Raw genomic sequence first — 27,031 nt, forward strand, 5'->3', positions numbered from 1 at the left:
TTATAAATCATTTATGCCTATCTAAATACTTATTTAGCCCATTAATATGTTCAATATTTACTTATTACAGTATGAAATTTATAGTCTAAGCTTGATTTCTGTTCAAGAAGAAATATCCAATAGATCCATATGTTTAAGTCCTAAATCCCAAAATAAATTTGTTTTCAAATGTAGCTGTCACTTACTGAATGCTTATAATGGATCAGGCACTATACTATACTTCAAACACATTCTTTAACCCATTTGAACATGATAAGGACTAGAGAAATAATTTACCTAAAGACATAAAGTAAGTGAAAAAGCAAACATGAACTCAGATTAGAGTGATTAAAAAGTTCAGCACTTAACCTCAGGGTAGTAATTTCTTTATATTGCCGATCTAAGGTCGTTTCCTTTTTCATCAAAGTTTGCTTATGCTAAAAGAGCTTCTGGGACATAGTCTGGAAAACACTATCTTTTCTCTTTTCTAAAACTCCTACAAGGTGATTATAAAACTTTTTTAATTACAAAAAAAAATTTATTACTTTCAGAAATTACATGTTAAACATAGGAGATACCTAATTCTTTATCCAAATAGCATAATATAAAAACTTGTTATAAAGTTCCAAAGAGCCAAATCATATAGAGCCAGGATGAGGAGTTTTTATTTCATTTTAAGTGCTATGGGAAGCCATTAGAGAATATTTAAAGCAAAAGAGTTATATTACCTATTATAGATTTTTAAAGATCACTGTGAGAAAAACAAAGCTATAGGGCAAGGGATTCAAAGAAAAAAAAGGGGGGGGAGAGAAAGCAGCAGTAGTATTTGGTCCCAAAATGAACCACAATCAGTGGGTTCTGAAAAAAAAAACAAAATTAATGGTTTCTTATTTAAAGGAATGATATAGCTACCAAAAAGCAAAAAAATGGAGATCTAGGGAGGCAGTATACCTAATGCTTGAGATCAAAATTTCAAGAACCAGATTCCCTATAGATCCTTAACCCACTTCCACCTCTTACTACTTGTGTGAACTTAAACAGATTATTTAACCTAATGCTTCTTTCTCATAGGATTACTGCATGAATTAAATGAGCATCCAGTTGTATGCTTAAAACACAGTAAGCATTCAGTAACTATTAACCAGGGCACCTGGGTGGCTCAGTTGGTTAAGCGACCACCTTCGGGCTCAGGTCATGACCCCGGAGTCCTGGAATCAAGTCCCACAGCTGGGAGCCCGCTTCTCCCTCTGACCCTCTCCCCTCTCATGCTGTTTCTCTCTCTCTCTCTCTTTCTCTCAACGAAATAAAATCCTTTAAAAATAAATAAATAACTATTAACCATAGCTAATAACTATTAACTACTATTAACAAATTGTATATGTGTATAAAACTTAGTCAAGAACTCAAGAGAAGACTAAAACCCTACAAAAAGAGGAGGGAAAATTAAAAATTGAAATTATAAAGTTTATAAAAAAACTTGCAGAACATTCAGTACTTAAGAGGCAGTGTATTCAATAAATATTAACTAATGATAATATTACAAATGCTGATGAGTAGGATTACAAATAATTTTTATTTTCATCTTTAGACTTTCTTATACAATTTTACAATTTGTATGCGAAACTGGGCCATTATATCAAAATCAACTAAAACAAACATTTTTTTAAAAATTAAAACCACCACACACACCATTTCATCATGTACCTTTGTATCGTAATTCTGTTCCTTTGAGGGGAAAAATATCCAATATTCAGTAAAAATAATATGCCATTCAGAATCTGAACATCTCATTACTTTCAGAGTATAGATTCTGGAGTTTAAGACTGCTGGGTTGGAATCCTATCATTTACTAGCTCCATTAGCTTGAACAAATTATTCAAGTTCTCTGTGCCTCAGATTCCTCATTTATAAAATGGGAATTACAAAAGCATACAACTCAAGAAGTCGTTGGGACATATGAAGGGGACTTATATTGGGACTTAGGACACGTGAAGCACTTACAGTGCTTAATATGTAATAATATTTTTAATATTATTACTCTGATATATTAACTCCATTTATATAAATAATACTTTCCAATATTCTAAGATTCTAAAATCACTGTCAAAAGAACTGGTTCTAGCCCTTCTTATATCAAGTCAACTACTTTATATCACAAAGAGTTCTCACTCTCAATACTTTGACCTTGGAGGAAAGAAGTATCAGCTAAGAGCATGTGAAAGAAATACTGTAACTTACTATGTCTCTGAAGACAACTGCCCTAAGCCGATTAATATCCATGTCTTGTAGGAGCTTGTCAAAATCTCTTACTGGAGATATACCACCAGTTACAATGTCCACTGGACTCTATTTAAGACAAAAAAAAAATATATATATATATATATATACACACACACACACACACACACACACATTATGTAGACATTTTAAAAAATTAGCACAGTGTTCCAAATACCAGGAAAAAAAAAGTTGTAACATTGGTTTCCCAGTTTATTTTTCCTACTTCCTTCTCTCCTCTTTTTTGGGGTACTGCAATAGATGTGGGGGTTACAGAAGGGAGCCATAAAAGAAAACACAAACTGCATGTAACTTACCAAGTACATGAAATACAAATTGACATATTCAAAGGAAAAGGTATCAAAGACACAAGAAAAGTAAACATTTGGAAAAGCAGACAAGATTAAGTATAAGCAAATCTTTACTATATATTTAAACACAAATATTTGAATGTTATGTCCACAGACTAAAATAACTACTTTAGAACTTCTGTCAGATTTAACTTTATGTTGAAATGAACAAATAAATTTAAGATCTTAATCATAAAGTAAGAGGCACTTTATTTAATTAATTATCCTGTATGCTTACCTTTGCTGCAGATTTCCCCATGGGAATCAGGCTGTGCATTGTTTTCTGGCCTTTGGCTGCATCTCCTCTAGCTTTCAGTTGTGAATGCTGTTGACACTCTAAACAATTCCTTACTGCCACTGCACACACTGTAATTTATTTTAAGAAGAAGATTGGGCAAGAAAAGAAAATTTTATTTAAGATTTTGGAACTGATAAAAATCACCTACATAATACGATTTACATAAGCTTTTATTTGAAACAGATTACCTTCAGCAAATTCCTAAAATGTCCCTGGACTTTATCACCTAACATTTGTTTTCTAACTTTGTTAGCTACTCTGTTAGGGCCCAGTGCTAAGAAAGAATCATTTCAGGAATCTTTTTTTTTTTTTTTCATTTCAGGAATCTTAATCAACAGGCCAGTGTTTCTTAGATAACACCTAAGCTAAACTAGAACGATCTTTTATTAAGGAAAAGTTAGGGAAGAAAAGAACTGAAAGAAAGGTGGAACAGAAAGCAAATCACCTTACCATGAACCAGTCTAGGATAATAACCTTCCATCACCTTCACCAAAGTAAAATAGTTAAACTTAAAACTTGCATGTTTTCCTTATTATTTATCATTATAGCATGATATTAATAGAGACTGATAGAGGGTATAGCATTTATAGCAAATATTTACAGCATCTACATTTAACTGGCTTTCATTAAAACAATTTAAAAGGTGGGGGACAGTAAAGAGGCTATAATACCCCTCTAGTATTATGCTAAATGAAGTAAGTCAGACTGAGAAAGACAAATACCATATAGTTCCACTCATAAGTAGAATCTAGAAAAATAAATAAACAAACAACAAGTACAGTCAGGCCTATAAACACAGGAAACAAACTGATGGGTACCAGAGGGGAGGGTGGTAGGAGGTGGGCAAAATGGGTGAAGGGGAGAGAGAGAGATAGAGGCCTCCAGTTACGGCATGAGTAAGTCAGGGAATAAAAAGCAGAACATAAGGAATACAGTCAATGATACTGTAATAGCAATATAACTGGATACAGCCTGATGTACAAACCTCTCAACTCATTGTGTACCTGAAACTAACGTAACATTGTGTGTCAACCATACTCAAAATAATAATTTTCCCTGATAGAAACCAGTATATTTGTAAGCCAAAGGATCCCCAAATCTTTGTTCAAGATTTGATGTTTTGTAATTACTACCAGATATTAACCTTTTTTGTTGTTTTTGACTGACTGAACACTTTCACAAATACTGTACTCTTAAAACGGTGATCTTCTCTGAAATCTTATAGCATTCATGTTATATATAATTATGAACTATTACAGCGTTTAATAGCATTGTTTGCTAACTACTGAAACAGTTATGTAAATTCCAGAATTTGGCTGTAACGTTTACAACAACTTAAAATAAGTAGTAAATTAAATGAATCACCTGTTCAAAAAAACAATTACCTCTCTATACATCTCCCCAATCAGGCAATTACTCAGGTTATTTAGAAATTAATTTTGAGGTTTAAATGATGAATTGGATAATGCAAAAGTGATCGTGAATTGCTTGATATCATGTAAATCATCTTAATTCCCAATCAAACCAGTAGAACTCAGAGTATGTGAACTGAACAAGAGTAGGAGAGCAAAATAGGAACAAAATAGCAAACTTCTATGTGGACTCTAAGTACCACCAGACTGTCATATGGCTAGCAGACATAGAACTGAGACAGAAAAGTATTCAGAAAGTTGCAAGAGAACAACAAAAGTTAGGGAAAAGGAAGGAGTATAATGAGGGAAGGAGGAAGAGAGAATATGGAATACAACTCTGTCAAATTTAAAATCAGGCCCAGAAAAACAACTTTTGCACTACTTTTGTCCCAGGTTGCATAAAATCAAGTTTGGGTATCACAAAGTTAAAAACTATGCCATATTCATCAGTCTCAGTAGTACAAATTACTCTTATTGTTGCCATCCTGCCTTCTTACCTCCAACCTCAGGAAAGAACAAGAGAGACCAGGGATCAAATACTTGGATTGTTCACCAAGCTTACCATACTCCATTAAAGAGATCTTGAACAAGTCATTTTCTGAATCTCACTTGCATATATAAGAAGACATGGTGCTAGGGTAGATTAAATCATGAAAATTAGGGAGATAGAGTATTTCCCTAATTTCTGAATTTAATGCTTGAGTACAGTGAAATACTAATAGTGCAGCCTTGTACTTTTAATTCCAGAAATACACTCTTTATAGAAAAGTGACAAAGGGGCGCCTGGGTGGCTCAGTTGGTTAAGCGACTGCCTTCGGCTCAGGTCATGACCCTGGAGTCCCTGGATCGAGTCCCGCATCGGGCTCCCTGCTCTGCAGAGAGTCTGCTTCTCCCTCTGACCCTCCCCCCTCTCATGTGCTTGGTCTCTCTCATTCTCTCTCTCAAATAAATAAATAAAATCTTTAAAAAAAAAAAAGTGACAAAGTCTAAAAAATAGCACATACAAAATTAATCGAGTCAAAATATTTAAATTTATTACTAACAGAAAATTTAAGGAAGTATGTTATAACAAAGAACAGGAACACAAGTTAAACTATATTCAAATTCTAACTTTACCAATTATAGCTTTTGGATTTTGAGTAAGTTCTGATCTCAAATATTTCATGAGTAAAAGAAAATAATTGCTGACTCACTGAAAATCTGCAGTAACAAATGACAATAGTCAATAAATGATAGTTTTTAGTTTTTTATACTCACCATTTGAATCTCTTAATTAAAATTTTAAAACAAACTTCTAAAAATTGTTACATCAAGTTATTTAGAGCATCCTAAGTTTAAAAGTACTTTGAATAGCATTTTGAGTAAAAATAATCATTGCACCAAAAAAAAGTTTATCTGTTCATGTAACAGATATTTCTGCTAAAAACGGGAAAATCTTTCATTAACTAATTAGATTTTCCACTTTTAATGTTATATTTCCACAGATGCCTTATTTCTGATCTATCTTCATGTGGTCATGGTTCCTAATGGTTTTGTTTGCATTTCTTCGTCCCCTTCTCCCTAGCTGCTTTTCTCCATTTAATAAGCAAATCCTTAACAAAGTTTCAGTATTTACAACTAGATAACAAGAAATCTTCTGCATAGAGAAAAATTCTTCTGTGTCACTAAAGGAAGCCCTGATGACACTAAAAATTCTTTTCATGTATTTTAACTTTTACCTAAGCAAAAACTGCCTCCAGGAGAAGAACAGAGATTTAATAATTTCAGGAACTGCTTCAACAAATTACCACAGTTTATTTTGACAAAGGCTGTACTGGAATGATGCTAGTTTAGAACCTTGCCACTCAAGTGTGTTTGTAAGAGAGCAGTTTCAACATCACCTGGGATTTGTTAGACAGTTACAGACCTCACCTCAGTCCTATATAACCTAACTGCATTTTAACAAGATCCTCTAGTGATTCTTGTATATGAATCATCTTAAAATTTGAGAAGCACTATTTTTGAGCAAAAAAAGACCAGAGGAGGAATGGTAGTGGTGACCATAATCAACTTAATTTTTCAAAACATGTCCTTCCTCTAGCCAACTTTATAACTACTACTATAGCATAGTACATACATAATCTTCCCTCTTTGGAGGCTAAAAAAAAAACACAGGACAAATTGTCTAGCACACATTTTTCCACTAACAGGTGAAAGATAATTTTCAATCTAAAACGTCAAGATTACTGAAAAATGTTCAAGTAAATTCCTAACTAATGGGTTTTAACATCTCACCTAGTCGGAGACACTGTCGCAAAATTCCACCAGAAGACATACTTTTTTCAGCTTCAATTTCAGTAAAGCCAAGAGAACTTGCAAATATAAGCACATCCACAAGGCTGATTAGCCTCTGCAAAAATGTCACAGAGGCTTCTATTGAAAGGCCTTGAGTAGGTTCAATATTCTCCAGCTCATGCTGTAAGGAACAAAATTTGACATTTACATCTATATTCTGATCAACATCTAGTTTTCTTAGATACATTTCCCAAATTTCTAAGTTTTATAAAAAGCCAGGCTTTCAGATATCTAGTTCAACAGAATGATTTCCTTTTTCAACTAAAAAGAAGGCAAAGGAGGGGCGCCTGGGTGGCTCAGTTGGTTAAGCGTCTGCCTTTAGCTCAGGTCATGATCCTGAAGTCCCGGGATCAAGTCCTGCATCGGGCTCCCTGCTCAGCAGGGAGTCTTCTTCTCCCTCTGACCCTCCCCCCTCTCATGTCGTCTCTCTCTCTCAAATAAATTTAAAAAATCTTTAAAAAATAAATAAATAAAAAGAAGGCAATGGGAATGTACAGGTGAACCACCATTAATCCTATTTGCTAGCTGACTCATCCCTAAGAAATCAACATAGTTTTTTAGTCCTTTCATTCCTGGAACAGATTCTAAGGTCCTTTCAGGTAACTGTAGAAGATCCAGTTGCTTTTGGCTTATAACACCTATGATACATAGTAACCACCATATTCAACTTTTAATCAACAAAGATTCATAACAATCATGTTTTCACACCAATTTTATATAGAAGTTAAGTCCTTACTGTAGCTGATGTAGCCGCTGAAAGCAATGGCAGTATACCCCCACAAGCCATGACCATATTGTCCATCACTTGAGAGATGAGATGAATTGTGTTGTGTACAAAGATGACATTATCACTGCTATTCACGAAGTCCATAACTGTCTTTGTTGAATGGCTGTCCAAAGATAAATGATGATTACTGATAAAGCTAAAGAAAAGAAATCAGTTTGCCCACTTGAGGGGAGGGAGGATAAGAAGGTGCTTTCACTTCATCTTGAAAGCTGAGGTAATGATAATGATATAGCAGACATGTTGGGGATGTACTTCCTCAGAAGATGTAGACCATTCCATCTCAGGAGATACTATCCATGCCCCTTTTCAGTGCTGAAACATACAGCACTATTCATCTTGTATACCAAAAGTTGAATTATCCTTAACTGGGAACAAAACTGAGAAGTCATGTAGCAAAAATTAAGAAGTAAATGGTGTTCAATGTGCTATTAAAAATGAATTTTCTATTAACATTTTCTTAGATAATCCCATAAAATGTTTTTAAACAGTGTAAGTGTAGTATACAAAAATAACAATAAGCCAGCGATGCATTTTAAATCATAAATCACATAATAATCTGAAATATACAGAGGTTTTATTCTAAAACTACATTGGAGAACTGGATGTTATATTTAAAGTCCAATTTTTTTTTTAGTACTCCTAGTAATAAACCGCTTTAGCAGATCAATCTTCAGGTGAAATATATGTTATAAAATATGCTCCAGGAAATCTGCAGCAAATTTTTTAAAAGAAAAATTTCTGATTTTAAAGTTTTTATAATTCAGACAGGGTAGCTCATTTTTATAATGGAGGAAAAAAATGTAAATTCAATAAACTATACCAAAGAAATAATTTACATTCTACTTTTTAACCAAATGTCTGAAATTAATTGCAAAATGTTAACTATATAAACTTCTTTAAAAACAAAGACCAGGGTCCCTGGGTGGCTTAGTCAGTTAAGCAGCTGACTCTTGATTTGGGCTCAGGTCATGACCTCAGGGTTGTGAGATCAAGTCCCACGTTGGGTTCCACACTGGGCATGAAGTCTGCCTAAGATTCTCTCTCTCCCTCTCTAAAAAAAACCAAAAACCAAAAAACAAACAAAAAAAACAAAGACTAAACTTTATACACATCTTCTATAACAAACATATGGACAAACCTTCTCCACATCTGTATATCTGTTTCTATTGAAAATAACAGATCAGTGAGCAAACGCTGATGCATTTGAGACCATTTGAACTCAGGAATACGAAACATAGCGGATCTGGAATCCCTCCTTTGTCCAGTAACTCCATCTGGTGCTATTCCTTGACCTGGTTCCTCCTGCCACCTTGACATCTAATACAGAAAATTTAAAAGAGTAGTAAAATAAATTCAACTTCAAAAAAGGCATTAATAATATAATAGCTTCAATGCAATTCATCTAACAAATAATCATATTTTCAGATACTAAGGAACCAAATTAGAGAAAAATTATCAATGAGTAATAACATTAAAACTTTAACACATTTAAAGCAAAGTTATCAAAAATGCTAAATTACCATAATTCAACAGTAATTAGCTTGCAACCATGTTAGTATTACCACCAGCAAATGCAGCATTTTTTAAAAGAATCAAGATTCTTAGATTTGAATATTAGTATGAAAAAAGGCAGTGTCTGGATTATAAATTGGTTAGAATTAAAAACAAACATAAAGGTAACAGAATTAAGAACCAACAAAATGGTTGGTTGAACGGAGTGGGAAATGACAATATGCAATCAACCACGGTCTCCTGAATCACTCTGAGACACTAGTAAAAGAGAAAGAAGTACCTTTAGATCTCAGAAAGGCTCCTCCCCTCTTACAAAGCAAACAGACCTCGTGGTCTGTTTCCTCATGGAAGGAATTTTAAACTACATACTTTATATATAAAATTATACACCAGCAGGTGGTTCTGCAGGAAGATAGCCCTAGATTTTGCTGGAGAATTAATGTACTAACTATGACTGGGTTATCAAATAAAGGGCAAAGGCAAGTATTTCCAGTATTTGTTTTATAAACTAGAATTATTATAATCCTAAAACTTGAAAGTAGTAACTTTTGGTGATGCTGTGGTGAAAATAATAATAAAAGCTGCCTTTAATGAACTCACACTAAAATCTTGTGCTAAAGATAACAAATGTAATCTTTACATTCATTGTATTTATATAATTGCAAATAGGGTATGAACCAACTCCAAAATAAAATAAAATGTAAGTGTATACCCTTGCACTAAGACAGTAAATATAATCACCTCAGGCACAGGTTGATGGGGTTGAGATGCCTCCATGTTTGTATTGGCCTTCAATTCCAATCTCTCAGTATCTGTAGCAACACTGGAAACATCCAATTTAGCAATCCTCTGCTCAGAAGTAGTAGGAGACTCAAAGACGGGAGAATCACCAATTAATTTGGTTTCCCTCACCAAGTTAGCTGCTTTCTTCCCTTCCTCTAGCATCTCACCAATGTCTGACTGTGCAGGTGTCTGGGAAACAGCAGTATCTGGTGAGGTAGCCGAAGACCCTGATGCTGTCATAGTCAAGATTCCAGAATCCTTGGAATCTTGAGTTTCACTGTCAGTTTGCTTGTTACTTACAGCTTCTTGCTCTTGAAAGATTAATTTGTTGTCATTACTAAGCATGTCCCGTCTTCCACTGGCTTCAGATGCAACTGGAGACAAACTATCTTCTCGGAGCTCTGTGGGTAGACTGGCTTCCTCAGTAGAACCACTTTCTACCTTCAGTTCTACATAATCATCATCATCTTCCTCTACCATAGACTTATCCAATAACTCTGGCACCTCTGAGGCATCCTCTTCTGAAGGAGAACTTATAGAAGCAGTTACTTCACTAACAGTCATTATACCTGTGACACTCGTTTTAAAAGAACTAGAGAAAACAGTCTCACCTTCTATCATATCAGAGGATACTTCTAAATCACCTGTATTAATTGTTTCATTTATCAATGTTTCTTCTAAAGGGACTTCATCTAGTAACTCCTGACTTTCTTGACCAGTTTTCCTTTCTTCATTAGATGGGTTAGGAGTTTGCAGTTCAACATTGGAAGCAGAGTCTATTGAAATTGTCTTCTCAACAGTTGACTTTTCATCACTATTTCTGGTGCTATGAGGAGACAGAGGACAAGCCTTCATATCTGATTGCTGGGATGTTACTGAAACATTAACATCCCGGCTAATGGCAGAGACTGCTTCAGCTGGATTTGAACATTGCCCTATTTCTTCATCAACTTTTCCCTGGTGTTCTCTGAACATATTGGCAAGATTTTCTTTGTGTATTTCAAAAGTGACCTAGATGAAAAACATAAAATCAGTCAAAATATGCAAAAAAAAAAAAAGAAAGAAAAGAGCACACAGAACATAAAATAAAAATATTTAACAATTTTTCAAATGTTTTATAAAATGCAATAATCTTCCTCGAATATCCTTATCTTATAAAATAAAAAGTCAATCACAAAAAACAAAATAATAATAAAAAAAAAATGATAGCCAGACTTGATGCTGATAGGTAGCACAGCATTAAACCACAATAAGAACATCCTTAGTCTATTCTTAAACATGTGTATGAAAAGAATACACTACTTTACTGACCTCTATAACTTGTACCACGATCTAAATATATACTTATCATTGTGAAGGGCTTTGTGCACTAAATAATACACTGTTGCAACTGCAATGAAAACCCATCTCCCCATAATTTATCCTCAACAGAGCAAAAAAAAAAAAAAAAAATTAATTATGTCCACTATTACAGCAGCTCTCCATATATTTATTAAGTTAGTAAAACATTTTCTTACTAAGCTAATACAAATTCTTTCAGCAATGAAAAAAGAATCCAACCCTTCCCCAAAGGTCAACCACAATTTTCAAAGTCTACATTGGTCAAAATAACCTGAAAGTTCCAGGTCATCCATGCATCCATCCATTCCACTTCCATGTGAGTGACTACTATGTAACTGGCACTGTGAACATCCCCATATCATGGTTAGCCTTATACCCATTTTCCTTGATAATTTTCTTATCAAAGATTATTATACCCACCATTATGTGATTTCCACTGGTGTTATAATAGGAAACACCCCTCAAAAAGAAGTGTAATACATGCAGAAAGTATAGGTATAATTAAGTTTACCAATGCTACAACTGTTTGTTCCTGTAATCTACACTATTATAATATATACAGTAAATTGAACCTTTAGTCAACAAACCTTTATTGAGCCCTAGTATGGGAGAATGGTAGTAAATGACAACAAAAGATGATTTTTTTGTACACAAAGATCCATAGGCCTTTTTGAATCATAGGCATATATACACATGGGTAAAAGGCAAACAAATGTATAAATAATGTGTTATGCACACATTTTTTTCTATAGCAATTTACTAGCCTTTACTCGGGACATATACAGTATGATGATATCATAATGGGATACAGCTCAAAATAGAAATGTTTAGGAAATAAACATTTTCCTAATTGTAAATATCTGGGAAACTTTTTTTAATATTTCAAAATGAAATGCATATATTCCACACTAAAGAGTAAAATAGCACAGTAAACATTAATAAAATGTCAATTTCTTTCATAACCAGAAAGCAAATATTTTCTTGAACTAAGTTGTTTGTTGTTGTTGTTGTTGTTGTTGTTGTTTTTAAGTAGGTTCTACACCCAACATGGGGATTGAACTCATGACCCTGAGACTAAAAGTCTCATGCTCTACAAACTGAGGAAGCCAAGTTCCCTGAACTAAGTTATTTTAAATGACCAATTCCTCCTTATTTATTCAGAAAAATGTACTGAACATCCAAAGCATGCCAGGCACTGTGATGAAAAACACAATGTCCCTGCTTTCATGAAACTTATATTCTAATGAAAGAAACTGACAACAAAAACATACAAAAATATAAAATAATGTCAAGTAACAGTAAGAGCTTAAGGGGAAAAAAAGAGAATAACTGAAGATGACAGGTTAGGTGGGAGCGTATGTTTGGAGTAACTAGGGAAGGTCTCTAAGGATATTTATTACATTGAACAGAGATAAAAATAAAGTGAGAGAACAAGTTACATGAATATCAAAAGGAAAAGAGTTTCAGGCAGGAGGAAAAACAAATGCAAAGTCCCTCGTTGCCAAAATGAGCTTGGTATGTTTGAAAGAGAACTGTAGATGGTACGGCCACACAGGTAGGCATTGGCTAGATCATGGTTATAGAGAATTATAGACTGTATTAAAGACTTTGAATTTTATTCTGAGTGTGAGAGAGCCATCAGAAAATTCTGAGTAAGAGGAAGACATCTTATTTCTTAAAGTATCATTTAGTCTATTTGGAAAACTGACTTTAGGAAGATCATTTCTACAATGATATGACAATTATTATTGTCTAAGGCAGGCAAGTTTCATACTACCAACCTCACAGTGATTTTGAAAACAGATCCTTTATTTCAACAACAGTGTATACGTTTAGTTTTCAATAATCATTTGCTTTGATTTTATTCAAATTAAGAATTTTTAAAATTTCATCATAAAATATTAAAATATATCAAAACATGAATATATACAATTTACTACCTCACAATTCCTCTATGTGCCCATCCTCAACCTCCCCATCCCCATCAAGAGGAAATCACTATTTTGACATTTCTATTGTTTCCTACCTGTTGTTTTTTTTTAACAGTTCTACTACCTATATAGTGAACATACTTACCATGTTTAGTTTGAGAAGCTAAGTACAGCACAAACCTAGCCAGCTTTGTGAGGAAAGGGCAATATTACCATAATTAACTAAAGGCTACCAGAAGACAAGCTACAGAGAGAGAATCTATGAATTGGAACAGGGCTTCAGTTTCTCTAAGAGAATACATAAGGCTATTCCTGGGAAATCTGTTGGCAAGGCCATCCGGAAAAACTGGGAAATACGTAGGTCAGAAGAACTGAAGCATCTATGAGTGTGGGCCAGGTAACAGATACCTGGCATGAATAAGGTGTAGGAAGTAGACTACTTTATATTTTCTGATTCTCACCACGGTCTACCTCTACTCTCAGAAGTAAATCAAAGGAGACCACTTTTTCAAGGAGTGAAGTGATCCAGGCAGGAGGACTAGAAGAGAGAGCATGAACTGAATCAGTACGTGTTCAAGACCAGCCAAGTAGTTCTAAGAATATGGGCATATCACATGTAAGTAATTTGTTCTCAGGTTTTTAACAAAAAACTGTTAAAAGGCAACTGGCATTTCATTGACAGAAGCTTCCCCCTATATCTGTTAAGTAAAACTGTTCCAGTTTAGAAGGACTGTCATATGTCTACTACACAGCTGCCATCCCGGGATCTCCCTTCATCATTGTCCTGGAGATCCCTTCTTATCTCTCTCCTATGTCGCCTCTCCTGTTTCTTATGTCCCATATCTTTCTCTGTTTCATTTTCTCCTTTTGGTGCTGTATATCCTCCAGTACCTTCCTGAAAAGGGGTATATATAAACTAACTTTTGAGATCATACTTGATTAATAGATTGATTATAAAACCATAGGTTGGAAAGCATTTAACCTCAGAATTTGAAAAGTATTTCTTCACTGCCTTCTTATTTCTGTGCTTACTGTTGGGAAGTCTGAGCCTACTCTGATTCTTGATCCTTTATAAGACCTATTCTGTTCCCTGTAAAATCTTATAAAATCTCTTTGCTCCTAGTGCTTTCAAATTTCACACTGATTCTCAACATAGGTCTATTTTCATCCATTTTGTTAAATATCCACTGGGCCCTTCCAATCTAGCAAAAAATACCCTTCTGGGAAATTTTCTTGAATCAATTCTGGGAAATTTTCTGGTTCTGGGAAATTTTCTTGAATCAATTACTTTATACCTTCATCCCCTTTTTCACCTATTCTCACTTTTTGGGATTAATATCTTTTGACATTGCACTGAGTAGTCCTCTAATTTTCTTACTATTTCTCTATTTTCCATGTCTTTGTCTTTTGGTTCTACTATCTGGGAGAGTTCCTCAAACTGACCCTTGAACTTGCTTTTCATTTCTCCTATGTGACTCTGGGCTAGTCACTTGACTTTTCTGCTGCTTGTATTTTTCTTTTCTAAAATGGGTAGTATAGGGGTATCAAAATCCCAGACTTCAAGTTATATTACAAAGCTACAGTGATCAAAACAATATGGTACTGGCACAAAAACAGACACAGAGATCAATGGAACAGAACAAAAAACCAAGAGAGGAACCCACAACTACATGGTCAATTAATCTTTGAGAAAGCAGGAAAGAATATTCAATGGGAAAAAAGAATGTCTCTTCAACAAAGAGTACTGGGGAAACTGGACAGCAATATGCAAAAGAATGAAACACTTAACTTATTCCGAACACAAAAATAAATTTAAAATGGATTAAAGACCTAAATGTGAGACCTAAAACCATAAAAATCCTAGAGGAGATCACAAGCAGTAAGTTCTTTCACACTGACTGTAGCAACTTCTTTCTAGATATGTCTCATGAGGCCAGGGAAATAAAAGCAAAAAATAAACTACTGGGACTTCATCAAAATAAAAGGTTCTACACAGCAAAGGTAACAATCAACAAAACTAAAAGCAACCTTAAGAATAGAAGATGTTTACAAATGACGTATCTGATAAAGGCTAAGTATCCAAAATATATAAAGAACTTCTACAACTCAACACCCAAAAAAACAAATAATCCAATTAAAAAACGGGCAGAAGACATGAACAGACATTTCTCCAAAGAAGATGTACAAATGGCTAACAGACACATGAAAAGATATTCAACATCTCATCATCAGGGAAATACATATCAAAACTACAATGAGGTATCACCTCACACCTGTCACAATGGCTAAATTCAACAACACAAGAAACAACATGTGCTGGCAAGAACGTGAACAAAGGGGAACCCTCCTGCACTGTTTGTGGCAATGCAAGCTAGTACAGCCACTCTGGAAAACACTGTGGAGGTTCCTCAAATAGTTAAAAATAGAACTACCCTATGATCCAGCAATTGCACTACTAGGTATTTACCTGAAGAATACAAAACTACGAATTCAAAGGGATACATGCACCCTGATGTTTATTATAGCAACATTATCTAGAATAGCTAAACTATGGAAAGAGTTCAAATGTCCATCAACTGATGAATGGATAAAGAAGATTTAGTATATATTATAATGGAATATTACTCACCCATAAAAAAGAATAAAATCTTGCCAATTACATTGACATGGATGGAGCTAGAGACAATTATGCTAAGAAAAATAAGTCAGAGAAAGACAAACACCCAAATGATTTTCATCATATGTGGAATTTAAGGTGGAAAAAAACAAGCAAAGGGAAAAAGAGAGAGAGAGAGAAACCAAGAAACAGGCTCTTAACTACAGAGAACAAACTACAGAGAGAGAGAGAAACCAAGAAACAGGCTCTTAACTACAGAGGAGAGGTGGGTGGAGAGATGGGTTAAACAGGTGATGAGGATTAAGGAGTGCACTTGTCATGATGAGCACTGGATAATGTATGGAAGTGTTGAATCACTATATTATACACCTGAAATTAATATTATACTGTATGTTAACTAACTAGAATTTAAATAAAAGCATTAAAAAACAACAACAAATGGAGGGTTTTTTGGGACCACAGACTTAAAAATAAGATCTGTAGCTCCCAAATAGAAGATATTAAGAGCAAAAAAAAATAAAAATAAATTCAAAATACAGAATTTTATATATACAAAATGCCAAAGATTTTTTTAATGTAAGCATCAACTTTGTAGAAAATAAAAGGGGTATATCCTAGGGAGAAAGGTAGTATACATACATGAACCATCAAAGATAAATAGACAGTAATAGGCTCAGAAATTTTCTAAAGTCCATCCTCAGGCTAAGTAGCTGGAAAAGACAAATTTTGGGGCAATAAGTTTGGAAACAGACCCAAAGGCTGGTCTCACCACAGTCAAACAGCACGCTTAAATGTTCACTGATATACTGTTCTAAATGTATGCTATTTCCACTGCATCACTGGTCACCAAGTCATAAAAAGATCTACCAGCAATCATGCTGTTGAGACAGATGTGCATCTAGCAAATAGCTCTATATAACAAAGTCATGTTCTTTCAGTCAAAATTTATTACAATATTATAGGTTAGTGGCAGTCACAAGATGCACTACCTAAAAACAGAAGAGTTTCCTATTCTCATGAAATATAAATAACTCAAGACAAATGAACACCAAAAAAAGTAGCCAGAATATGTCAAGATGATCACATATAAACAGAAGTTTGCATCAATTAAATATAAAAAACAAAAGACAGAAGAGAGGCATTAAGTGAAAACAATCATAAATGTTTTACAAGTGTTGAATGTATTCTTAGTTAGTATTCCAAAGTAACAAGTTATACATACTGACAGACCATTGCAAACATGGTTCTGGAAAAACATGTAAAAATCAACAAAGTGTGAGGTGTCAGAATGTAAATAAACAATAAAACTTTAAGTGATTAAAACTAAAAATAAATCCAGAGTCACCTGGGTGGCTCCATCGGTTAAGCATCCGACTCTTGATTTTGGCTCAGGTCATGATCTTGGGGTCCTGGGATGAAGCCCCAAGTCAAGCTCTGAGCTCAGCAGGGAGTCTGCTTGGATTTTCTCTCTCCCTCTTCCTCTGTCCCTCCCTTGCTTGCATGTGCTCTTTCTCTCAAATAAATAAATCTTTTTTAAAAAATTTAAAATAAATCCAAATAACAAATAAGCTGGAACATTGGATAATTAGTAGAGTAAGGATAAATTTTCATCCTCTGACAAACTCAAAAGTGATATTCCCTAATGGGGGAGGAGGGGGAGCACTACCCTGGTTCAACTAACATATGTATCACAAAAGAAAGTTATCAGCAAAAATACCGTAATCCATCCCCATACCAAGTATGTTCCTATACTGAACACTGTTTTAAAGAATAAAAGAAACAGGGGCGCCTGGGTGGCTCAGTTGGTTAAGCGACTGCCTTCAGCTCAGGTCATGATCCTGGAGTCCCGGGATCGAGTCCTGCATCAGGCTCCCTGCTCAGCAGGGAGTCTGCTTCTCCCTCTGACCCTCCTCCCTCTCATGCTCTCTGTCTCTCATTCTCTCTGTCTCAAATAAATAAATAAAATCTTTAAAAAAAAAAAAAAAAAGAATAAAAGAAACAGATTTGGGACTGAAAAGTTAGAACCTACGTTACTGCTACTATGAAATTCATTCAGTGTATTAAAACTGTAGAGTAAAATATCAAAATCCTATGACTATCTTTGCCCAACATAATTTTTAAGATGAATGCCAACTGCATCTTAAAATGGTATACAACAGAAATTTAATGGACATCTTGAAACCTTATTATTCTGATCTACACAATTACATCCAAATACTACAAGTAATTATATATTTTGAGTTATTTGGTAATAGGTATAAACTTAGAAAAAATTTGTAAAATGAAACTAGTCCTGAATAAAAGCATTCACAGTTCTATATTAATGCTTTTATTAAGGTTACTAACACAGTTGTCTCAGATAAACAAAACTCTGATAATACTTTATTGTATTCGCAGCATACAGGAGTCTCCCCGCACTTACCCATGGTTTTACTTCCCACAGTTTCCATTACCCATGGTCAACTGCAGTCTAAGAATATTAAATGGGAAATTTCAAAATAAACAATTCAGGAGATTCATGTTGTGTGCCATTCTGAGTAGCATCATGCACCATCCCACTCCATCCCACCTAAGACGTGAATCATCCCTTTATCCAGCATGTCCATGTTGCATACGCTGCCCATTAGTCACTCAGTAGCCATCTCAATTACTAGATCGTCCGTCACAGTATCACAGTACACGTGTTCAAGTAACTCTATTTCACTTAATGGTCCCAAAGTGCAAGAGTTGTGATGCTGGCAACTGATATATGCCAGAGAAGCCATAAAGTCCTTCTTTTAAGTGAAAAGGTAGAAATTTTCAACTTAATAAAAGGAAAAGAAAAAATTCATATGCTGAGGTTGATGAGATCTACAGTAAGAAAGAATTTTCTTTTTTCTTTTTAAAGATTTTATTTATTTATTTGAGAGAGCGAGAATGAGAGAGAGAGAGAGAGAGAGCGCACATGAGAGGGGAAGGTCGAAGAAGCAGACTCCCTGCTGAGCAGGGAGCCTGACGTGGGACTCGATCCTGGGACTCCAGGATCATGACCTGAGCTGAAGGCAGTCGCTTAACCAACTGAGCTACCCAGGCACCCAAGAAAGAATTTTCTATCCGTGAAATTGTAAAGAGGAAAAAAAAATGGTACTAGTCTTGCTGTCACACCTAAGGCTATAAAAGTTATGGCCATAGTGTGTGATAAGTACTTAGTTAAGATGGAAAAGGCATTAAATCTGTGGGTGGAAGACATGAATGGTAAACGTGTTCCAACTGATAGTAACATGTGCCAGAAAGCATTGAACCTCAATGAAGACTTCAGGAAGAGACTCCCTGAAGAGTGACACCAAGCCATTTACTGCAAGGGATGGTTAACACAAATTCAGGAATAGATCTGGCCTGAAAAATATAAAAAATACTAGACAAGCTATATCTGCTGAAGAAGTAGCTGCTGAAACATTTGTGGCAGAGCTGAAGAAGTTATTAGGGAGAAGGCACCAAGCCACCTGGCTGGCTCAGTCAGTAAGAGCATGTGACTCTTGATCTTGGGGTCATGAGAATAAGCCCCATGTTGGATGTAGAGATTAAAAAATAAAATCAAATAGAGTGGCTGAAAATTTAAAAATAAATAAGTAAATATTTTAAGAACCTTTTAAGAAAAAAAAAAAAAAAAAGGGAAAGGACACCATCCAAAGCAAGTCTTCAACTGCAATGAGACTGGGCTCTTCCAGAAGACATCCAATAGAACCTACATTCATAAAAATGCAAAGGAGGCACCAGGGCATAAAACATAAAACATACAGATAAACTCTGGTACTATGTGGCAACACTACAGAATATAATAAAGCCAGGCATAGTGTACAAAGCAAAGAACTCACATGCTCTCAAAAACAAAAACGAAAAGTATATGCCCATGTTCTGGCAATATAATCAGAAAGTGTGTGTGTCAACCAACTTGTTAATGAAATGGTTCCACCAATGCTTCATCCCAGAAGTGAAAAAAATACTCTCGGAAGAGGAAGGGTTAGAATTTAAAGTCCTATTATAGACAATGCACCTGGTCACCTTGAAACCTAAATTTTGGTATTGAAAATTAAAATGTTAAGATTGTGATTTTACCTCCAAATATAACCTCACTGTGTCAGCCCCTTGACCAAGGACATCATTTGGTTTATCAGGGCCACATCCATCCATCTGGTATCTGATTACATTTGATCAGCAACTGACTAAGACCCTAATCTGGACATAATGCAATGTGGAAATCATTCATTATTGCTGATGCAATAACATTCATCAAGGCTTCAATGGATGAATTAAAACCAGAAACTGTAAATGCCTGCTGGAAGAACTTAGGAAGTCATGAATGATTTTAAAGGATTCCCAGGGCTGATGGAGACGTCAGGAAAATTATTCACTCAGCAAGACAAGTTAGTGGCGAGAATTTGCTGAAATGCTTGATGATGAAGTGGAAGAATATACCAAAAGCCACTGAAAAGTGTTAAAAAAATGAGGAACTGAAAAAACTTGTTGAATCATCTACAGAGGAAGAAGAAATGGAAGCAGAACCAGCAATGCGGACATATAAAAATTTGCCTAAGTATTTCAAATGGCACAACACTGAAGGAAAAAATTATGGACTATGATCCTTGGAAGGAATGGAGCATTAAAGTCACACATCTGATCACCGAAGGATTACAACTTCTGCAGCAAGTCTTTGATGCATTAAAAATAAAGTCAACAACTTCCCATTACAATGTTCTTCCAAAAGGTTTTTTGCAAAAACAGTCTTCCAACTATCGAGGATCCCCAACCATTGACATCACATGCTCCTGACATCCAACCACCAACATGGCTATGGCTCAATGATCCAGGATCACCTGAAGCAGATGATCCTCCTCCTGATGTATTGTCACAAGGTCAACAGTAGCCCTAATGCAATATCATAATGCCTACATCTATACACCTCACCTCATCACATTGGCATTTTATCATCTCACATCATCACAGGAAGAAAGATGAGTACAATAAAATATTTTGAGAGAGACAGACCACATTCCCATAACTTATTATAGTATATTGTTATACTTGTTCTATTTTATAATTAGTTATTGTTGTTACGCTCTTACTGTGCCTAATTTATAAATAAAACTTTATCACAGGTATGTATGTATAGGAAAAAACATAATATATACAGGGTTTAGTGCTATTCATTGTTCCAGGCATCCACTGGGGGTCTTGGAACAAACACATTCCCTGTGGGTAAGGGGGGGAACAACTGTAGTGTGTTACACAGAACTGACCTTCTCTACTGTTTATACTCAATTTAAGGAATTTCTCTTGTATTTCCATTGCCCTCTTCAGGGCCAATAGAAGATACATATTTTTGCTATCATAAATTACCTCATACAGATCTGTTTTCATGATGCTTTTGCCACTATTCATTAAGTTACAACTTAAGTCAACTTATGTTGACTATCAACAGTCTTTTTAACCATTTGATACGAGACTCTTCATTCTAAAGATAAAGTGTAATTTTGTGTAATATATTTGTCACCTTCTATCTATATTCATGACTAGCAGACAAACTTTCAACTGGCCGTACAAAAAGACAGATTGGGGTACCTGGCTGGCTCAGTCAGAAGTGTGTGGAACTCTTGATCTTAGGGTTTTGAGTTTGAGCCCCACGTTGGGTGTAGAGACTACTTAAATAAACTTTATTTTTTAAGATTTTATTTATTTATTTGAGAGAGAGAGAGAAATCAAGTGCAAGCTGGGGAAGGGCAGAGGGAGAGGGCGAAGCAGACGCCCCGCCAAGCAGAGAGCCTTACATGGGGCTCAATCCCAGGACCCCAGGATCATGACCCGAGCCAACGGCAGACGCTTAACCGATGAGCCACTCAGGTGCCCCTAAATGAACTTTTTAAAAAATAACTATATAAATAATAAAAAGATTAAAAAATATCATTTAATGTTAAAGTTTCAAGACCAAAAGATGGTTTATATAATACATATTTCAGGGGCACATGGGTGGCTTAGTAGTTTAAGCATTGGATTCTTGATCACAGTTCACGGCTTGATCTCAGGGTCATGAGTACAAGCCCCACATTGGACTCCACACCCAGTGTGGAGCCTACTTTAAAATAATAATAATAATAATACACATTTCGATTCAAAGCAATGTACACTTTCATAAAGTACATCCTGAATCTGCCACAGAGAGTATCTTTCTTTCTGTATTATACAGATTTGCAGTCAAATCTGTTTTAAATAGTGCTTTGTATTTCCTAAGCAAACCAACTTGTTTATTCTTTCTTCTGTAAATATAAATACTAGAAATTCTTTCAAAATTCTGAACTCGATTTTGGAATTTTTTTTTAATTTACTTCAATACTCTAAAAGCTAAATGGCAACTGAGCAATTATCATTGTTGTTATCTTTTTTGATACTGTTCTTCCTAAAGGTATTTTGACTGATAATTCCTAATTAATTACCAGATATTGTTCTAAATTACCCAGCTAAAAGACTAGTCATTAATCTTCACAATCATTTGATAGCTAATCTATAGCTGTTTGTAATGTTTGGAAAACACTTTTAGAAACTATTAGAGTTAAAGATACTCATGAGCTAATAACTACAACATTTATTTTGCCATTACTTTCAGCTTAATTGGTACTCAAATTTACTAATTAGGAGATAAAAGATAATACATCAAAGATTAACATTATTAATCCATATATTTAAAAAATTTTAACCTATAAAAACTGAGACTTTTAAATGTTAAAAGTTTAAGAACTGGCTTTTTTTTTTTTTTCAAGCAAATGCATCTTTTCATGGTATGTTATTTTCCTATGGAAATATCAGCTGAATATGACACACTAACTTCTAATTCTTAGGTTGCCAACATTTCATAGCTGATAAATATTTTTAAAACAGCTGAATCTTCCTACATGGGATATCAATCAACATAGCTCAAAATGATCACTACCACAAAACAGATCTTTTATAGAGGCTCTAATCCCACAGCTTGCAACAACAATGGTATAAGTTAACAGATACAATAAAGTCATTTTTTTTTTTAAGATTTTATTTATTTATTTGACAGAGAGACAGTGAGAGAGGGAACACAAGCAGGGGGAGTGGGAGAGGGAGAAGCAGGCTTCCTGCGGAGCAGGGAGCCCGATGCGGGGCTCGATTCCAGGACCCTGGGATCATGACCTGAGCCGAAGGCAGACGCTTAACGACTGAGTCACCCAGGTGCCCCAAGTCAAGTTATTAATACTTATCAGATTATAAATATTTACTATCTATTTTATATAAAGCATCTTGGTTACAACTCTGAATATTCTGGTTAAACCTAAGTTCTTAAATGCTACCTTAATACAATCTTAGTGGAGGGGTATCAAGTATAAGGCCTAGGCTATCCTAAGAAAACTACTTAAGAGAATTATTAAAAAAAAAAAATAGCTATTAAAAAAAAAGGTGTGTGTGTGTTTTTTTTAAGTAGGCTCCACATCGAGCACGGAGCCCAAGGCAGGGCCTGAACTCATGATTCTGAGATTGAGACCTGCACTGAAATCAACAGCCACCCAGACATCCCATAAAAAAAATTTTTTTAAGTTTAATAACAAAGAGGAACAATCCTGTGAGGAAAACAAGTCGTATATGTAATATGCACTATACATTCACCATATAATAAACTGAAAAGCACTGTTTGAATAGGGTAATATATTTTGATAGGGTTCAGAACACACTACCACAGGGCGCCTGGGTGGCTCAGTCGTTAAGCGTCTGCCTTCGGCTCAGGTCATGGTCTCAAGATCCTGGGATCAAGTCCCGCATCAGGCTCCCTGCTCAGTGGGAAAGCTGCTTCTCCCTCTTCTACTCCCCCTGCTTGTGTTCCCTCCCTCGCTGTCTGTCAAATAAATAAATAAATAAAATCTTTAAAAAAAAAAAGAACGCACTACCAGAAAATATGGCATATCAGCATACTGAGTATTTTAAGACGAAGGAAATTTGAGAAAAAGCAGGTGCAGGAGGAACTATCTGACCGCTCTGATCTCCCCCGCCCTCCAAAGCCTCTCATGTGACAGGTGCCCTCCCTAAACCCCAGAGGAAAGGAGCATTCCTTATGCCGAAAAGAATCCAAATGAACAGGTCTTGCTAATTTTCCCCCAGTTTACTACCCTTAACTCATACCCTCTGTCCTACTGTGTTTTTCCATGACTTTTCACTCTTCATCAAACCTAGTATAAAAACACTCAGGCTTTCTTTGGGTCTTTCATTTTCTTATAAAGGCTCCCTGGTAACGTACAACATATTAAATAAATACATATGCTTTTTTTCTGTTAATCTCTATTTGTCAATTTTCAGGCCCCACCAGGGACTCTAGGAAGGTCAAGGAAAAGCTTTTCCTCCCCTACAATTCACATGATTCAAATATAAAACAGTATGTAGGGGTGACTGTATGGGGTAGTTGACTGAACCTCTGACTCCTGGTTTCAGCTCAGGTTGTGATCTCAGGTTCGTGAGATCAACCCCAGTGCCAGACTCCACACTTAGTGCAGAGTCAGCTTCATATTCTCTCTCCCTTTCCCTCTGCCCTCCTGCTCATGTTCTCTAATATAAATAAATAAATCTTAAAAAAAAACAAAAAACAAAAAACAGTATGTAGTGTGTTTCCTCCTACCACTAGTCCTCACCTGCATAATTTCCAACAATCAGGAGATCAGTTATTAATTTATTATGTATCTTCCCAGGGTATTTTCGTGCATTTACACACAAACATAAATTCTCATTTTCCTACTTGTTTTACTAATATGCACTATACATACTGTTCCATACTTTTTGTCACTTATATCTTAGTGAACTATCTCAGGATAGTTTTAATTTGCAGTCCCTTGCAAATGAGTAAGTTGAGTCTCTTTTTATATATCTAATTTTTTTTTTTTTGGATAGAGAGGGAGAAAGAGAGAGCACACGGGGGAAGGGAGGGACAGGTTGAGAGAGAGAATCCTAAGCAGGCTCCACACCCAGCACAGAGCCTGACACCCAATCTCACGACCCTGAGATCATGACCTAAACTGAAATCAAGAGTTGGATGCTTAACCAACTGAAGCCTCCAGGGGTCCTATAGTAACTTTTAACTTGGTTTTCTATGGATGTTTGAATATGTCTTTTGTCCATTTTTCTATTGCACTTTTCTTTTTCTATCTTTTTCTAGGAGAACTTTATATGTTAGCAATGTTACCTTTGCTCTGGTTCTAAATAATTTTTTTCCAATTTGTCATATGCTTTTGACTTTGCTTATGGTATTCGGTTTGATTTTTGATCACAAAGATTTGTTTGTTTTAATGGAGTAAAAACTATTAGCCTTTTTTTTCTCTTTAATGGTTCTAGATTTTAAATTATAGAAAATTCTTACACAATCTAAGACTACAGAAGGATACTCTGTATTTTCTTTTAGTACTTATTTATGGCTTTTCTCCCCACTATTTAATTAATCCATACTTTAAATTCCCTGATGCTCCAACTTTTTTTCCCCCAGGTCAATCTTCTATTGTCCCAACACCATTTATTGAATAGTCCATCTTTTCCCTGCTGACTTGAGATGCATCAGTTATAATATACTAAAGACTTTATGAAATTTCATGTATTTCTGGACTTTCTTTTCTGTTCCCCTGGTCAGCCTATCTTGTCAGTATCAATACTACACTTTTTAAATTACTGACATGTGGTAATATGTTTTAGTATTTGGTAGAGTCAATCCCCTCTCATTGCTTGTTACAGAGTTTTCCTGGATATTTTTATGTATTTTGCTGTACTTTTCCTTAATAATTAAGCTTTAACAATTAATTCGTTTTCTCCCCACCAAAAGAAAAATGATTGGTTAGTATTTTCTTGATACTTCACTAATTTTATAAAATATCCAAAAGAAATGTTAAGTTATTACAACTTTATGTTGAGTCTTCCTATTCTAGGAAATATGTTTTTCCATTTGTTCATGCTTTTTGTGTACCCTTTGGGAATATTTTAAATATTTTTTTTAAGGTTTTATTTATTTGTCAAAGAGAGAGAGAGAGCACAAGCAGGGGGAGCAGCAGACAGAGAGAGAGGGAGAAGCAGGCTCCCCGATGAGCAGGAAGCCTGATGTGGGACTCAATCCCAGGACCCTGGGATCATGACCTGAGCCGAAGGCAAACGCTTAACCGACTGAGCCACCGAGGCGTCCCCACTTTGGGAATATTTTAAAGACTTTTTCAAATAATTTGAAGTGTAGTTTACAGATATATACATTACTGGAAATATACAGAAATTACATGATTTGCCTCAAAATACCTGGAAGCACCTGGAAGTAGCAGGATGATGCTGATATTCAAGTTTGGACTTCAATAATAAATACTCATTTGCAAAATAGAAAAGGATTAAGGACACAGAGAGATGACATGCAGAAAAAAATTTTTAAAAAGAGATGTGTTTAAGAATGGATGGTCAAAGAACATGATTCATTTAAGACACTGAGTTATTCAGTAAAGCAATAAAATTAAAGGATTTCTAGGAGTGGTGAACAATAAAAACAGTAAATAAGCATGTAAATGGTAAGCAGGTATTAGACTATTAAAGGCTTTGCCAACCATGAGAAGGAGACAAAACTTAAGTAAGGGCAAACTTTATTTATCCATGACTTGAAAAGGCAATGATATGATTTACCACAGAGAAATTAAGAAATTATTTTCAAATAGATTTGACTTGTATACCCTACTATTCTACTCATACGTAGCCTAAAATAAACCTCCTACAGAAAACAGATGAAAAAAAAAGAATTAAAAAAAATGGAACATAGTTATATACAATCTCCCAAGGAAAGACAAAAAGCAAATTTTCAAGTAGAAAAACTGTATTTTTGCTAACATTGACAAAGATTCTCTCCTTGACCACAGTTCAGTCAGGTTCCTCTGAACCCTCTTGGGCCCTGTCCTTGGCAGACCTGCATCTCTGAGTTTCAGCAAGAATCCTGCTAAGTCAGGTTAGAAAGAATCCCCGCCCTCAATATCTGATCACCCTGAAATCTGATGGAATTTTTCAACCCCACCATCCCCCAAGTGACACCTGATCAACCTGACCTGCTTTCAGGAAGAAGTCTGTTGAACCATCATTTCCCCTGCCCCAGATGTTTCCTCTTGGTAATTTTCTACCTCATTCCTACCCTGCTTCTTAGCTACAAATCCCCACTTTTCCTTGTTGTATTCAGAATTGAACCCAGTTAGACACTCAGGTCTCTTTTCCCTTGTTGCAATAGTTCCTGAATAAAATCTTGTTTTAGTGCTTCAACTGATGACACTGGTTCTCTTTAACAGTATCATATATACATAATCCTACACATATGCTATATTAAATAATGCTATTCAATCTCAAAGGCTTTAAATTAATTTTCAAT

General features: G+C 35.2%; 1 protein-coding gene across 6 annotated transcripts in view; it reads right to left on the reverse strand.

The window, feature by feature from the left end:
• The window catches only part of LRBA (LPS responsive beige-like anchor protein), an 841,444-nt gene that overhangs the window by 567,486 nt on the left and 246,927 nt on the right, over positions 1-27,031 (reverse strand). For all 6 annotated transcript variants that reach the window (XM_064585149.1, XM_064585150.1, XM_064585152.1 and 3 more), the window contains 6 exons: positions 9,691-10,743; positions 8,576-8,754; positions 7,387-7,540; positions 6,591-6,771; positions 2,845-2,972; positions 2,218-2,325 (listed from right to left, as the gene is read on the reverse strand). In XM_064585149.1, the coding sequence (XP_064441219.1) occupies positions 2,218-2,325; positions 2,845-2,972; positions 6,591-6,771; positions 7,387-7,540; positions 8,576-8,754; positions 9,691-10,743 (1,803 nt within the window). The remainder of the gene's footprint in view (positions 1-2,217; positions 2,326-2,844; positions 2,973-6,590; positions 6,772-7,386; positions 7,541-8,575; positions 8,755-9,690; positions 10,744-27,031) is intronic.

Source organism: Mirounga angustirostris, unplaced genomic scaffold (genome assembly GCF_029215605.1).
Source record: "Mirounga angustirostris isolate CCGP_5_RB_7025 unplaced genomic scaffold, mMirAng1.0.hap1 SCAF_2, whole genome shotgun sequence".
In the NCBI taxonomy this organism is placed as follows: Eukaryota; Metazoa; Chordata; class Mammalia; order Carnivora; family Phocidae; genus Mirounga; species Mirounga angustirostris.